Genomic DNA, 16,765 nt, shown 5'->3' with positions numbered 1-16,765 from the left:
TGTAAAAATAAATAAAATAAAATAAATAAATAAAAAAACGGCGTGGGGTCCCCCCCACAGCCGAAACCAGCACCAGGCTGACAGAGCCTGGAGCCGGTAATTAAAAATCAGGGAACCCGACAAATAGGGGTTCCCTGATTTTTAACAACCAGCCCCAGGCTCCTGCTCTGGGGCTGGTTCCCAAAATACGGGGGACAAAATGAGTAGGGGTACCCCGTATTTTAAGAACCAGCCCCTGGCAAAACCAGCCAGCAGGGTAATGCCACAGCCGGGGGGAGACTTTTTATGCAAGTCCCCCCGGCCAAAGCATTCATCCCTACCTACCAGTCAGCCTGGCCAGGGGCCCTGGGGGAGTGGGGACCCCCCCAATAAAGGGGTCCCCCCCTCCAGGACTTACCTGACCAGGCTGAAGCCTGGTGCTGTCCCCGATGCCCCTGGGCGGTGGGCATCGGGCTGATTCAAGTGTAAAAAAAAGATTAAACTATTGTTTTTTACTTTGGCACTACAAGTGCCAGCAAGCTGGGACTTGGAGAACCACAAGTCCCAGCCTGCTGGGCATTAAAGGGCCCGCTGGCACTTGTAGTTCCAGAGTTAAAAAAATAGTACACAAAACACACTGACACAAATTTTAAATAAAAGTTTAATACACACATCACACACACACTGATACTTACCTATCTTGATCCCGTCGGTAGGTCGCTGGCTCCGGTGTCGGTGGCTCCGGTGTCGGCGGCTCCGGGGTCGGCGTCCTGTCTGAAGAAAATCCATGGTGGACCTGTGGAAGGAAATCCTACTCACCAGGTCCTCCATGGATGGTCTTGTGTCTTCTGTCTTCTTTTCCAGGGCTTATTTCTTTATCTTCTTTCTTCTTTCTTCAAGCTGCCGGGCTCCCGGGACTTTCAGAGCTTCAGAGATGTTTCCTCCTCGACGTCTGGACTAAAAATGAATTCTAGCCAATCAGGAGCCGCCTAGAGGCCAATCAGGAGCCAGTCAAGTCGGCTCTTGATTGGCTAGAATTCATTCTTAGTCCAGACGTCGAGGAGGAAACATCTCTGAAGCTCTGAAAGTCCCGGGAGCCCAGCAGCGTAAAGAAGAAAAAAGAAGAAAGAAGATAAAGAAATAAGCCCTGGAAAAGAAGACAGAAGACACAAGACCATCCATGGAGGACCTGGTGAGTAGGATTTCCTTCCACAGGTCCACCATGGATTTTCTTCAGACAGGACGCCGACCCCGGAGCCGCCGACACCGGAGCCAGCGACCTACCGACGGGATCAAGATAGGTAAGTATCAGTGTGTGTGTGATGTGTGTATTAAACTTTTATTTAAAATTTGTGTCAGTGTGTTTTGTGTACTATTTTTTTAACTCTGGAACTACAAGTGCCAGCGGGCCCTTTAATGCCCAGCAGGCTGGGACTTGTGGTTCTCCAAGTCCCAGCTTGCTGGCACTTGTAGTGCCACAGTAAAAAACAATAGTTTAATCTTTTTTTTACACTTGAATCAGCCCGATGCCCACCGCCCAGGGGCATCGGGGACAGCACCAGGCTTCAGCCTGGTCAGGTAAGTCCTGGAGGGGGGGGACCCCTTTATTGGGGGGTCCCCACTCCCCCAGGGCCCCTGGCCAGGCTGACTGGTCGGTAGGGATGAATGCTTTGGCCGGGGGGACTTGCATAAAAAGTCTCCCCCCGGCTGTGGCATTACCCTGCTGGCTGGTTTTGCCTGGGGCTAGTTCTTAAAATACGGGGGACCCCTACTCATTTTGTCCCCCGTATTTTGGGAACCAGCCCCAGAGCAGGAGCCTGGGGCTGGTTGTTAAAAATCAGGGAACCCCTATTTGTCGGGTTTCCTGATTTTTGATTACCGGCCCCGGCTCCTTCAGCCTGGTGCTGGTTACAGCTGTGGGGGGGACCCCACGCCGATTTTTTTTAATATTTATTTATTTTTCTATTTTTTTTTACACTCTGCAGCCTGCACGGATCTGACTGATCCGTGCAGACTGCCTGTACGAATTCGTATTAGCGGCCGTATATATGGCCAGCTAATACGAATTCCTACGACATCGGTGGGTTACAAAGCAGTCATATATGACTGCTTTGTAAATTCCCCTCCGGACACGACTTTGCATACGACTGAAACAGTCGTATGCAGTCGTAGGGAAAATACTAATACGAAAAACTAGGTTTTTCATATTAGTAAATTTCCCCCTTAATAGCTGATTGGCCGGTGTGAAAGTACTAGCCACATTATCACTTCGCCGCACTTAATAAATCTGCCGCTCTGGCAGAAATGCCTCAAACCTTTGAAAGACTAAAAACTTATAGCAAGTAATCAGCAATTAATCAGCTTCTGACAATTTTTTTTAGGCTTTTCTTAAATAAATGGAATCTAGAAGCTGATTGTCTGCACAGGGCATCTTCTCCTCTTTATGACTCTCTAAATTTTGATAAATCTCCCAAATATGTTGCAGTAGCAGTGAAAGGATGGTGTGAAACTAGTAGGCTACAATACATTTGTAAATTCAAAGACAAATATTACAAACTATCACAGCTTGCAATTTCACCCCTGAGCCAATGAAGATCAGACTTGCCTCCACAACAGCTGATATTAAGTAGTATTGTATTAATGGACTAATTACAGAAAATAAAGAAATAATGTCAACAAGTGCCAAAGCACTGATTACCTTTCCCGATCCTGTAGACCCTGCGACTGTCAGAAGCTCTCCCTTATTTAGATTAAAATTGATGTTGGAAAGCACCGGGGTAACATGCAGGGAGAGGTTACTGAAGAACAGGTTAGGGTCCTCCTTTGATGGGCTGCCACCATTTTCAAGCATGGCTTTTCCAAAAGCTTCTCCAATCCCCTGTTTGTAGAGAACAAAAGATAACTTTGAAACATCCATCCAGTAAGAAGCTGTATGATTGTATAATCCCATTGTCACTATTCTGAAATACTCTGATAACCCAAATATTTTTATGATTTTACTAAACTTTCTTCACTTAAATTATTATTGACAATAGAGGAATTATACTATACACAGACCTCATCCCAGGAGGCTGTAACATTCTCCAGGACCACTTCTGTGGTTGTAAGGTTGTACTCCAAAGTCTTAAATTCTTCTTTTTGCAAGAAATCCTGTTGAATATATTTAAATAAAGTTAAAGACACAACTGTAAATTTCCAAAAAGGCAAATAAAAAAAATGACATGCGATATTGTACAAATAATGTATTATGATATCTAATACTAATATTCTGAAGTTTTGCCAACCAATATCTTTCATATTATACACAGTAGAGGGGATATATGCCCTCGAAAAGGGTATAGAAAAGTCCCAAGGCGCAGTCACGGAGTCCCTGCTGCCACAATATTGATGGAGATTCACTGCAGTTTTCTCCTTTTGTCAAATTTGTGGAAAGAAATAATATTGAAGGCGCTTGACATCGATGATGAGGGATATATGCCGATGATCGGTGGTCAGGATGTTAGTGGTCAGAATACCGATGCCGGCACCCGAAGTAGGGAATTCTGACAGAGGTCAGGTAAGTCTACTAACCCTATCCCTGCCCCCTAACCCTTTCTTCAAATAGCCTAAACCTAATCCCCCCTGCAGCCCAACCCTAACACTCCCCAATACTATCTAATCCTAACCCCTGTACACTACTGCCTAAACCTAACCCTATACCCCTTGCCTAATTCTAACCCCCCTACTATGTGCCTAACCCTAGCCTCCCCCCTTGCAGCCTAACCCTAAATCCCCCCACTAGTGTCTAAACCTAGCCCCCCCCCCCTGCCTTATTAGGCATTCAAGCACCGGGATTCCAGCACCAGCATCCTAACTGATGATGGGATTCCCGCGCATAATAATTCCAGCAGGAAATCGTGTCCTAGCAGCTCACTTTTCTGGCACAATGTATGTGATATCATGCCATTCCCACTGCTGAAGTGAAGAAGTGAGATGAGGAAGCTGCTGGAGGGACAGAGACATGTGTAGCTGGTACTACTGTTGTTGGTATTATGTGTATATGTAATACTGGGGTAGATTTATTATAGCGGCGCCTATCACGCCGCTATAACAGTTCCTGCTTCGCCTCATTAGCGAGGCGAAGCAGGAGGGAACACCAACAAGATCTTGCCGCCGGAGTGGGGGAGCGCTAACTCCCCCCTCCGGCGATGTCCCTCCTGGAGACAGCGCATCAGTTAATACTGATGCGCCTTCTCCTTTCCCCCGGCCGGCTCACTGCGCATGCGTGGGATCTCGCTATTCTCGCGAGATCCCAGCGCAGCTCAGCGCCAGCAGCAGGGACAGAGCTGTCCCTGCTGTTAGGTATAGGGCATCACCGCCTGCAGCTGGCGAAGTCGACAGCTGCAGGCGGCGGAACGGTCAGCGATGCTGACCGTTCATAAATCTGGCAGGAGGCAGAGGCACAGTGCAAAATATCGCCCCTGCGCTATGCCTCCTGCCCCACACCGCCGGCGTTAGAGTAAACGCTCGGCGGGTGTGATAGATCAGGGGAAGCGCTATCCCCTGCTATAACGCACGGGGATAGCGCAGATTCCCCTGATCGCCATATAATAAATCTACCCCACTACTACATTATGTGTAAGCGACACTACTGTGTGACATACATGTAGAAGGAGTACTACTGTGTAAGGATAATTATTGTGTGCCATAATATGAATCAGAGACACTACATGTAATGTGAATAATTATAGTACTACTGTGTGGTAGAATTTGAATCGGGGGTACTATTGTGAGGCCACTGTCCCTTTATAAAGATTTTGCAGGGTTGCCAAAAATCCAAGCAGGGGCCTGGGCTTGACCTAGTAGGGGGGGTTAGTGGGGGGGGGGGGGGGGGAGAGGGAGGTGCACTGGCAGGAGAAATGTGTTCCATCACCTATACAAGATCACTTTAAGCCCTGCACTCCAGAATGAAAATAAATGCAGTACCAGTGTTCATTTCTTTTCTTTTAATAGTACCCTCTGCTAGGAACATAGGTATGTAATGCAGTATTAATTTGTACGTTGGCATACCAATATAAAAAAATAACTTGCCGTGAATAAGTTGGGTAAATGAAAAAAATATGCTTCATGATAAAAAGAAGAAACCTGACACAGACAAATTATGAAACTCCATTGTACTAGTATATACAGACCAACCTCATTTCATATCCCAATGCATTTATCATAGTCTATGGGGGACCTTCACTAAGATTGGAGTTCTATTTCAGATGGGATGTTCCTATAGTCAACCAATCAGATACTATCTATTATCTTCAAGAAGTAGATTCTGATTGGTTGCCCATAGCAACATCCCATTGTAAATAGAACTCTCATTTTAGTAAATGTTCCCCCTATGTCCATCCATTCTACTAGCAACCAACTGAGATACGACATTAATTCATACTATGTTACATGTGCCCTACATAGGATACATTCAATACTTATTCAGGGGAAAAACACACAAAGGGTCATTTACAAACAGCAATTAATGTGGGCCTGCTCTGCCTTTTATTTGAGCAGCTGTGTCTGCCAAGTGCATGCTAATGACCACTACCACCCACCACTTTCCAGGTCTTACAACTCCCCCCCATAAAAGGTCCTATACCTTCTTCTGAAAAATGTGATTGGAAGTAGCCTCTTCTGCTGTGCACTTTTAGACAAATAGATAACATGCCTTTCAATGAATCTACGGATGGCATACAAAATGTTGTCCTTCAGAATGTTGTCACTAGAATGTCAACATGGACCAGATGATGACATTCTAATGTTAAGATGGCAGGGGTTGAGCCGGCACAAGGTACAGTTGGGCATGTGCTGTTGATACAGTCAATAGAAGCCTTTTCACATAGGAGTCCGGTACATGTTTAGTATCTTTCATCTGTATTTTTATTTTGTTTAATTTATCTTTATGTTTCATTTGAAAACTGGATTCACTTGCTGAACATATTGTAAACTGGTTTACTTGAGGAGTTTTATTGGACACCCTTCTGTAGTTGCAAATCTTTATTATATCATTTTATTTCTAAAATTCATAAGATTTTGGAAAAACACATTAGTATATACTTGCATACCTGTATTTTATTTATTACTCCTATAGAGTCGTACCAGGTCTGTACAGCCCAGGGAAACTGGCGTGTAACAGTCATTCTCAGCACAATGGTGAATGAAATGGTGGTGAAGATTTTCCGGAGGATGATACCTTGTGTAAGTAAATGGGGAAGTATAGAAAGAAACACAACAAAGAAACCAGAGAAGAAGAAGGCAGAGCTGTTGAAATATCTCACGTAGGCAGCTTTTCGGGTGAGCTTCAATTCAGTCCTGTACGAAGGCAAACAGTGCAGAATTCACACTGATTATACAAGCATTGCTTTGTTTCATGTGCAATCAATCAACTCTGCTCCATCATTGTACACCTAACCTTAACCACACTTTGCAAGTAACTACACACAGTATAACACTTAGGGCCTTATTCTGGTTGGTTCGGATGGATGCATATTTGCGGACTGGAACCGAGTGTTCTTAGCCCCGCCTTCCATACGGATCGCTCACATCGTCCAAATGCGGTAAGATGCCAACCGAACGGACCGCGAGTGGATTTTCCTTGTAAACACCTCCTCCATCTGTGAGAACCTCACCCATTATTCGATGGTCACCGACCATCAAATGCTGGACCGAGTGGTCAGGCAGCACCGAGTGCTCCACACCACTCGTGCATTTCTCTGTGCAAAAGCAGGGATATGGGCGGGCAGCTGGCATCCGGCTATGTCATATATCCGCCCCCCACACATGCGTCACGGCCGCTTTACCATACATACGCCCAGCGTTTTCATGGGAACGCCCATGAAACGCGGGACGTACGCATATGGTAATGAGCCCAAACAGCCCTTCACGCCCCTCTCCACCACCTGTTTGGATTGTACAGAATTCACGCCGTATTCGGACGTGTGTGACGTTTACACATGTGCAGATAAGCCTCTGCACATGCGCAAACACCAACCACCGGCCGTCCGTACGCATTCAGAGCCATCCAAACCAACCAGAATAAGGCCCTTAGAGCCAGATGTATTGCTTCAAAAGTGATAAAATGGAGAGTGATAAACAACCAGCTAATTAGCTCCTAACTGTTATGTTACAGACTGAGTTTGAAAATGACAGTTAGGAGCTGATTGGAAGATATCACAATAGATACTATCTCTTATAGCAGGCATGTCCAAACTATGGACCTCCAGCTGTTGTGAAACTACACATCCCAGCATGCCTTGCCATAGGTTTAGCATTCTCTAATAGCAAAACTGTGGCAAGGCATGATGGGGCTTGTAGTTTCACCACAGCTGGAGGGCCATAGTTTGGACATGCCTGTCATAGTATTCGTTCAAATTAAACTGGAATATCAATAGGTTACAAGACAACATAAATGGAACAATGAAATTAAATACAATCCTCTTGCACATGTCTGTTCTATGTTCATACCATGTAATCTCATCACAGACAATATAAATGTAAGCAGAACAGCTTAATGAATACAATAGCAAACCAGGAAGGCAAATATTAGCATTTCCCATGAGAACCAATAAGATCAGTCATGTGTAATATTTTTATAAATAAGCCTCGAAAACTTGTCACTTTCTGTGACCAGGTTTCATATAAAACCATCATCTAATTTAATGAGTTTTCTTAGATTCAAACATTCAAGCAATAACAATTTATTATTGATTGAATCTGCATAGATGGTTTTCTTTAGGCCTTTAATAAATGTAATTATTGAAGAATGTAAGAACATAGGCACAATTACGCTGATTCTGATTGACTCGGTAAACTGTGAATCTCAAAGATTACTGAATCATAGTAACACAGCACCGACGAATGCACGCCCCCCCACCACTGTGAGAGGATGCGTCACGAAGACACATCCCCTCGCATGTGCCCGCAGCAGGGGAAATCATTCGATGGTCAGCGACTATCGAATGATCTCCCCAGCCTTACCAAATATAAATCAGTGCAGACTGACTTATACTTGAGACGAAGACGAAGACCAGGTGGGTGGCTGACGTCATGTAACTGCACACCTCACTCCACCTGCAATCCCATGGGAATGCCCAGCGCCCCCCCCCCCCCCCCGCATTGCTCTGTGCAATTGGCCCAGCGACATTGAGCGACATTGTAAATGACAATGGCCGTTCCCACAGTCAACCTGCACATGCGTACAAAAGACCGTGCTCATGCGCAGTCCACCAACCGTCAGAATGGGGCCAAATTCGGCCCCCTCCGAACAAATCAGAATGACCCCCAATATACAAACTGCACTCTAAAGATAATAGGCCCAAGCTTCAAAAGATTGGGTTTGAAAAATGACAGACAGGAGCTGATTGGCTGGTTGTTTATCACTCTCCACTTTATAACTTTTTAAAGCTTGATACATCTGGCCCATAAAGCCTGACACAAATTTCCTTCTGGATGTTTGACCTGACTGCTAAAATGCTGGATCTGTGAGGACAGCATCTGTCTAAGTGGCCAGTTCTAATCAGACATCATTACTGTCACTACCTATTATTATAACCAGTGTTATTTGCATTGGACATTGGCACTTGCATACAGTACTTTCCCAAACATGATAACCATTCATTTAAAGTCAACTGAATATCATGGAAGTAAGTGTACAATAATCCCCCAAATGCAGCTCAAGACAATACCAGAAAATAGTTCAGCATACAGGACTGCTGATCTGAGTTGCTCTCTATCTTTCTATCTTTCTCTCTCTCTCTCTCTCTCTCTCTCTCTCTCTCTCTCTCTCTCTCTCTCTCCCTCTGGGCGGGATGTATTACGTTTGAAATTCACCCCACCAAGTATCTCCACAATACTAATCACATATGTTTTAACATATAATAAATAAAATAATAAATAATATTTAATTAGTATCGCAAAGGACAGCTTTGCGAAGCCGCTGTTGCCAGGTAAAAGGGTATCCAGGAGTCTCCCCATTCTTCGAAAGCCTGGAAGTCTCCTGCTGTTGACGGCTGCAATGACTCCTGGACTCCTCCTCCCTGCACCTGGGTAGTGAAGTCACTGTTGTTTGGGAGGAGATGGCCACTGGTTGTTACATATGAAAATGCAGGGGGAAAAAAACCCAAACAGAGTTTTTACTGCAGTTTTCCTTTGATGGTACTTGTTTCCTAGCACGGCGCCCGTCGGGTTGATCGCATGCCTTAAGTTTAAGGTACTTAAGGCATGCGATCAACCCGATGGACCTGATTTTATGTCAATCACCAGTGTATTTGCCGGTGAAAGACAAAATCGCGTTGATCGGGTCCATCGCGGGCCATTATAATGGGCCGCGACGCGATCAACGCGATTTTCCCATAGAGAATAATGTTAACCCCTTCCCGACATATGACGTAAATGTACGTCATATGCCGTTTGCGGGGGAATCAAGCCAGCTCACGGAGTGAGCTGGCTTGAAAGAGAGCAGGTAATGGCTGTATATTACAGCCAGGTACCTGCTCTCACGGCCACGAGCGGCGAGTTCGCCGATCGTGGCCGTTTAACCCTTTAAGCACCGCGGGCAAAGCGCCCGCAGTGCTTAAATAGCTGATCGGAGGGGGGTCGCCCCCCTCCGGCGCCGATCGGGGCCCCCCGCGGCGAGATCGGAGGGTGCCGATCGGTTGCCATGGCAGCCAGGGGTCTAATGTAGACCCCTGTGCTGGCCGTGTCAGCATTCCTATTACATCCTGCCTGAGGATGTAATAGGAAGTGCTGAAAATCACTATGTTCAGCCATAGAGCTCTATGGCTGAACCTAGTACAGGCGATCGCGCCCCCTAGTGGTCAAGTACACTAGGGGGCCTTGTAGTAAAAGTAAAAAAAAAAAAAAAATAAGTTTAAAAATAAAAAAAAATAAAAAAATATTAAAAGTTCAAATCACCCCCCTTTCCCCATTTCACAAATAAAAATAAATAAAAAATAAAAAAAATAAACATATTTGGTATCGCCGCGTTCCTAAAAGTCCGATCTATTAAAATATAACATTAGTTATCCCGCACGGTTAAAGGCGTAAACGGAAAATAATTCCCAACGCCAAAACTACGTTTTTTGGTCGCATCGCCTACCCAAAAAAAAATAACTAAAAGAGATCAGAAAGTCGCCCATATCCCATAATGGTATTATTAAAAAGTACACTTCAGCCCGCAAAAAATGAGCCCTCACCCAGGTCCGTAGGTGGAAAAATAAAAAAGTTATAAGCCGCAGAACATGGCGACGCGACGCAAATTAGAAAAACCGTAAAATTTTCTATTTTTTTTTTTTGTGGTAAACCGTAACGAAAACTATATAAGTTTGGTATCACCGGAATCGTAACGACCCATAGAATAAAGATAACCCATCATTTTAAACGAACTATGAACTCCAAAAAAAACGTAACCAGCGCAAAATTGTGGAATTGCGTTTTTTTTCCTTTTTACCCCACATTGAATTATTTCCTGATTCCCCAGAATATTATACGGTATAGTAAATGGTACCATTAAAAAGTACAACTTGTCCCGCAAAAAAAAAGCCCTCATGTGTCTATATAGCTGGAAAATTAAAAAAGTTACGCTTATTTGAACGCGAGGAGGAAAAAAAAAAAAAAAGTTAACAAAAAAGGCCTCGTCGGGAAGGGGTTAAATTAGAAAATCGCATTGATCGGGTCCATCGCGGGCCATTATAATGGCCCGCGACGCGACTGACGCGATCAACCCGATTTTCCCATAGAGAATAATGTTAAATTACTTTTTAAAGTTAAAATCGGGTTGAACAACCTGATTTTACATAGGGAACAATGGGAAATGGGCCAATATGTATCGGTTAATGTCCCCCTATTGTTAACGCCACCCCACTATTGACGCCAACCCGAAGTGTGGCGAGCCCAGCGGGTTGGCGTCAATAGTGGGGTGGCGTTAACAATGGGGGGCCATTTCAACCATCATGGGGGGTTTGCTATTAAAATGGGGGGTTTGGGGGCTTTTTACATTGAAATCAATGTAAAATCGGGTCTCAGGGACCATTTTACATTGATTCTAATGTAAAAATCGGGTCGATCGCTTCGGTCGCATCGCATGCGATTTGGTTGTCATGCGATGCGATCGACGCGATTTTTCCGACACGATCAATACAATCAAAATCAGTGGCGCTGTGCTAGGAAACAAGTACCCCTTTGATAAATCTCTCTCCTTCTCTCTCTCTCTGCTGAATACACAGAGTTGCATAAAAAGGGTGCTGATGTAATTACTCAAGGCTACACGTTGAGCATTTTGGGGAAGATGTATGATGCATTTGCTCTGTATAATTTTATATAATGCAATCTATAGATGATACTTCAGTGCTAATTGGTTGCCATGGCTCACTTCTCCTCCCTTATCACTGATTCATTCATCTACCCCTGTATAACATAGTCTGTGAGGAAAGTAGAGTCAGTGGATCACAGGTCAGTTTATCTTTATGCCACAAAATTTCTCAGCAGTTTTCTTGAGTTGCATTTTGGGATACAGATCAGTGAACCACTTGTGTGTGAGCAATTGGGACACAGCAACACATTGTAGACCCATCCAGTGTTTGCTAAAACTGTTGTGTATGACTGATCAATTGATCATAAAACTAAATGAAGATATCAAATGTTTAAGCAAGTAAACCAATATTTGAATTAGTATGAAACTGTGGAACATAAATGTTTAACATTTCAAAATAACATTTGTGAATATGTGACGTAATAATGTGTGTATATTGTCAAGGATTTTGCTTACTGTCTGATCGTTTCAATTATTTTCTCCATGGCATCCTCCCAACAGTAGGCTTTTACAGACTGTATGTTGTCAATGATTTCCGATGTGATCACCAGCCTCTCATTGATCTTTCCTGCTCTCCTGTCTCTATGAGATAAGAATGTGAGAAATAAGTACACACAATCAGTTGGTCACTAAATCCACAAGTATGCAATATACAATCTTTGTTCTTTAACATGGATTGTCAACACCACTAATAGACTTACAAACTATGTGTAACTTATCGGGTTCATATACAGTATACCACAAAACACATACAGCAAGGATTAATTCTGTAAATATGTAATGTTTATTCAGAGTCTGATTCCAATTTTGTAAATAATATTTTTATAACTGGTGCATTCTGATATCAGAAAGTGCTAATTACCCATAGTAATTAGCACAGTAGAGTGATACAATACCTTAAACCAGTGGTTCCCAAACTGTGTGCCGTGGCACCTTGGGGTGCCTTGGAGGACTTGCAGGGGTGCCCTGGATTGGTGGTCCATGACCCATTATTGTTATTTTATGACTAATGTAATAGGCAAATTGTGGACAAACAGAAGTGAATTCTGTCCCCCATCACATAACTGACACTAAGGAATAGATATAAACACAATTTACTTACTTTAATATTAATTTCTTATTTTCTCAATTAGAAACATTTGGGCTAGGGGTGCCGTGGAAAATGTTCTGATACTTAGGGGTGCCGTGATTGAAAAATGTTTAGGAACCACTGCCTTAAACTGTATTTTACACACCTTTAAAAATGATGGCCTTATCCTCTGATCCAGCAGAAAAATATCCATTGCTCTCCCCACAGAATGATAATGGAGGGGGTGGTTACTAAGCCTTGGAGAGAAAGTACCAGCCCAAAAGCCTCTGCCATATTACAGACATACTTGCCTACTTTTGAAACTAGTTTCAGGGAGATTACAGTTGGTAGTAGAATTTTGCACAGCACCCCATTGAGGGTCATGCTCCACCCAAAGGGGGTGTCTAGTTCCATATATGGAGATATTGTGAAAAGAGATTGTGAACGTGGCACCTAGAAGCCTGGGTGTGTGCTGCTACATCTGAGAGGGATCTTTAAAAATTACTTATATCCAAATGTAGATGATCCCCAAAGCAGTTAGTAAGAGCTACTATACTTGGTAAAGTGCTGGGAAATGGTGCTGATGATTCAATGCAAGTGTATCTATCTCTCATTCCTTTTCCCCAAAAAAACATAACAGTGTAATGTGGGCTAGGGGAAATGAGGGAGATTACTAGACTAATGAGGGAGAGAGGGAGATTGCTGTTATTTCAGGGAGTCTCCCGCATACAGACTGTATTTTAAAATGGCCGTTAGGAGCTGACTAGTTGATACTATAGCTCTACACTTTACTTTACTTTCACTCCGAGACTTAGTACATCTACCCCAAGGTTACCTTAATCTATACAGTTTACTTCTATTAGGAACCTGGAGAGTACAGCTGATAAACAGTACTACTGTTACATCAGCTGTAGTTGCTAATCAAACTTATCATTGTCCAGTAGTGGAATCAAGGCAACTCAGGGCAAACTGTGCACTTGAGTTATACATTATAAATATGTTACATTATATTACACATGACTATGGTGTATTTCTACAGTGCATTGCTGTTAACCTGGTAGATTATCATGTATTCACTAACATTATTTATCATAGATATTTATCAAGGGGCTGAGACCATAAACTCTGTAATGGTTAATCAAACCTCTGTGGTCGCTGGCCACACCCCTATCTATGGGGTCTACCACTGCATTCCCCTGGTGGGCCCTTTATGTCCCAGTCCAACACTGAATGGAACACAAACATTTGTGCTCTCTATAATTTCACTTAAGAAAAAGAAGAGAATAAATGTTGTATTGTTGCTAAATGTATATAATCCATTATGCAAATATTATGATAGATATCTGCCATTGTCAAAAAATGCATAGTCTTCAATGAAAACAATCTCAGTATGACTAGTATTAATACATACCATTATGTATATTTCATTGTATTAAGAATTGCAAACAAAAGATGGTTCTTACCTATAATTCATCATCCGTCTTCCCAACCACGCTTGAAATAGGGCAAGAATAACAAGGAAACCTAGACCACAGAAAGCAGAGGCCTGCACCAAGTCCCAGATCAGACCAATCAAAAGAATCACTTGTAGGGGAGCAATCCATACATAATGGGCGAGGGCCAGGCCCTATCAAGTCGAAGCAGAATTCAGGTCAATTTGGAGATAATATATATTACATATAACACCTTTCATAAATTTTAACTAGCTGTTGTGCCTGGTTCCAACCAGGCAAAGGTTTGCTGTGCGGAACATTTTACCTCACCTCCCTGCTTATTGAACGGCTACATACAGTTGTTGTCAGGTTACCCAGCATGTGCATAGGGAAAATGAGTCAATGGTCACATTTTCCAGAACACAATGGTTATTGAATACTGATGTCTCCTCGATGTTTCAATTGGATTTTTTATTTTATTTTGCAGGAGAGGGACACAGATTGCACTGTTGACACCTAATTCAGAAATTTGAAATGGACTGATCAAATCTGTACATACACACACATATATAAATATATATATATCCCAGAATGCCTAAGTAACAACTCATTACACTGACAAATCATTTATACATATCAATGTTTCAGCATTTTTTTAGCACGTTCTGCTACTGCAGCCTCTCTGCTAGCCTCTCTGAAGCAACCAGAAGTCTCACTGAAGATTTATTTGCTTTTATATTGGATGAAGGATTGTCATCCGTGTTTTAGGTACGTTTTTTAGCTCCAACACAGAGGAGGCTAACAGGAATACTTAATCCTGTTAAACTATAGGCCACCATAATAGGCATACTCATATACAATCAACTGTTAACGTTGTATATCCCTAATATAGGTTCAAGGGACACCACGTCCTTAAAATTAAATCACTTTGGAAAACATTTCTATAAAGAAGGAATTGTTCTACCGATCTCATAAATTCAAGATCACAAGACCATTATATCCCCCTGATGAAGTCTCTATGAGACGAAACGCGTTGGTACTCTAGAAGCGTTTTATACCTTGACAATCCTATGAAGATAAATAAACAATTATTGGAAATACATCTCCTGTTTACTTCACTGGATTGGGATCTTGCAAGAGTGCATTGTGGACTTTAATTTGGGCGCCACGCCACTATTGGGTAGAAATATATATATATATATCCCAGAATGCCTAAGTAACAACTCATTACACTGACAAATCGTTTAAACATATCAATGTTTCAGCATTTTTTTAGCACATTCTGCTACTGCATTCTCTTTGTATTGATATATTAATGTAATGTTGTATGTTGACAATGGAAGATGTTCTCAGTACTTTGGTATTAGAGCATTGCCGAATTGTTATCTCATGCAGAGTTATGGTGTGCTGTCAGTGGCGTAACCACATTTTAAGGCCCCCCCACTGGGAATTTTGGGGCGCCCCCCCCCCATAATTTAACACTCCCACCCCAGAAAAGTTATCACCCTCCTTACCCCGTTGCCGCCGGACACGCAGAGCTGTCGGGTCCCCGGCTCTCCCGGCTCCTAATAAAAAGGCTGCCCCCATAATGTAGACAGTTTTTGAGGAGCTAGAGGGAGGCGGCGGCCTCTAGCAACCTTAAAAACTGTCTGCTGTATGGTGGCAGCCATTTTCCGAGTGTCACTTATTAGCAGCTGTAGCCGGGAGAGCCGGGGACCCGCCGTCTGCCTCCTCACCTGTTCCTTGAGTTGAGGTGGAAGCATCGAGTGTGCCCATCAAAATGACGAGGCTAGCCACAACATTGAATGCAGGGAGGGGGTTTCACAGCGAGGATGGCTTATTTTCAGCTAAGAGAAGCCATTCTCCCCATACAAACCCCCTCGCCAGCAGCATTGAAAACTGCTCAGAGAAGCGTTGAGAGATTTCACATACTCTGCAAACTATCATTTTACCTGCATTATTTTCACAACCTATCTCTTATATATTTGGCCAGATCTGTCAGTCAACGCAGTGTGGCAAACGGTGGGCGGGGTTTCACGGGTGATTGACAGTCCCATCCACCGTCAGCCACACTGCAGAAGCAAGGCACTTCCGCACTTCCGTCCTACATGCTCTCCACAAGCACACACCCCTCCTCGGCCAACACTCCCCATGCCTGCCCACTAACTCCATCCACGGCTGCTCACCTCCCACAACCCCTCCCCCAACACACTCATCCCCGGACTGCTTATAGGGCACCTACACACCGCGCGCCCAGGCCCCACCTCATAGACCGCCCCGCCGGACATTTCGCCCGCCCACCCTTCTGACTCACACCTGCAACGCCCGCCCCCCTTCTGCCTCTAACCCAGTGGTTCCCAAACTGTGCGCCGCGGCTCCCTTGGGTGCCGCAGCACTGTCACAGGGGTGCCGCGGCAGATGGCCCTAACAAATAAGCCTACTGACAGCTGCATTTTTTTTTTTTTTCCGTGGTGTGAGGTGAGCTGAGCCGGTCCAGAAGTGAATGGAGGTAGCCGGCACTGGGGTTGGTGTGCGGAAGTGTCTGTCTGCTGGGAGTCTCTCCGCGCCGGGAGTGGGGTGCCAGCACAATTAACTCCGATGGCTGCCAGAGTCAGTCAGCCGGCAGTGCTAAGGAGGCTGTTTTATGTTGAGCGGAGCCAGCAACGGGAGGCAGGGAAGAGATGCAGAGTTACAGAGAGAGCCGGGGGAGGAGGTGACTCTGCAAATGCACAAGTGCACACGGAGAGGCTGAGGGGCTTACGGAGGGTGGTACCAGTGCAGCACAAGCTCCCTGCTAGAGCACTCCCTCTGCCCCCAGTGGTGGATTCATAGCAGCAGCATATACCCGACTGCAGGGAAAGAGTCTCCGTCTGCCTCCAGGCTTTCAGGGTCAGGCTGTGGCTGCTGCTGAATGCTGTGCCTGGTGCTCACTTTAAGAAAGGGACACAATTA

The 16,765-nt window shown here is 44.1% G+C and overlaps 1 protein-coding gene across 1 annotated transcript in view; it reads right to left on the bottom strand.

Moving 5' to 3' along the window:
• Positions 1-16,765, bottom strand: part of CFTR (CF transmembrane conductance regulator) — a 176,300-nt gene that overhangs the window by 71,564 nt on the left and 87,971 nt on the right. Inside the window, exons 6-10 of the mRNA XM_083182806.1 lie at positions 13,844-14,007; positions 11,768-11,893; positions 6,069-6,315; positions 3,037-3,129; positions 2,678-2,857 (exon numbers count right to left, since the gene is read on the bottom strand). Of these exons, the coding sequence (XP_083038932.1) occupies positions 2,678-2,857; positions 3,037-3,129; positions 6,069-6,315; positions 11,768-11,893; positions 13,844-14,007 (810 nt within the window). The remainder of the gene's footprint in view (positions 1-2,677; positions 2,858-3,036; positions 3,130-6,068; positions 6,316-11,767; positions 11,894-13,843; positions 14,008-16,765) is intronic.

This window comes from Crinia signifera, chromosome 4, assembly GCF_055691185.1.
Source record: "Crinia signifera chromosome 4, ASM5569118v1, whole genome shotgun sequence".
In the NCBI taxonomy this organism is placed as follows: domain Eukaryota; kingdom Metazoa; phylum Chordata; class Amphibia; order Anura; family Myobatrachidae; genus Crinia; species Crinia signifera.
The sequence above is the reverse complement of the archived record's forward strand: the minus strand, read 5'-3'. Positions and strand labels throughout refer to the sequence as shown.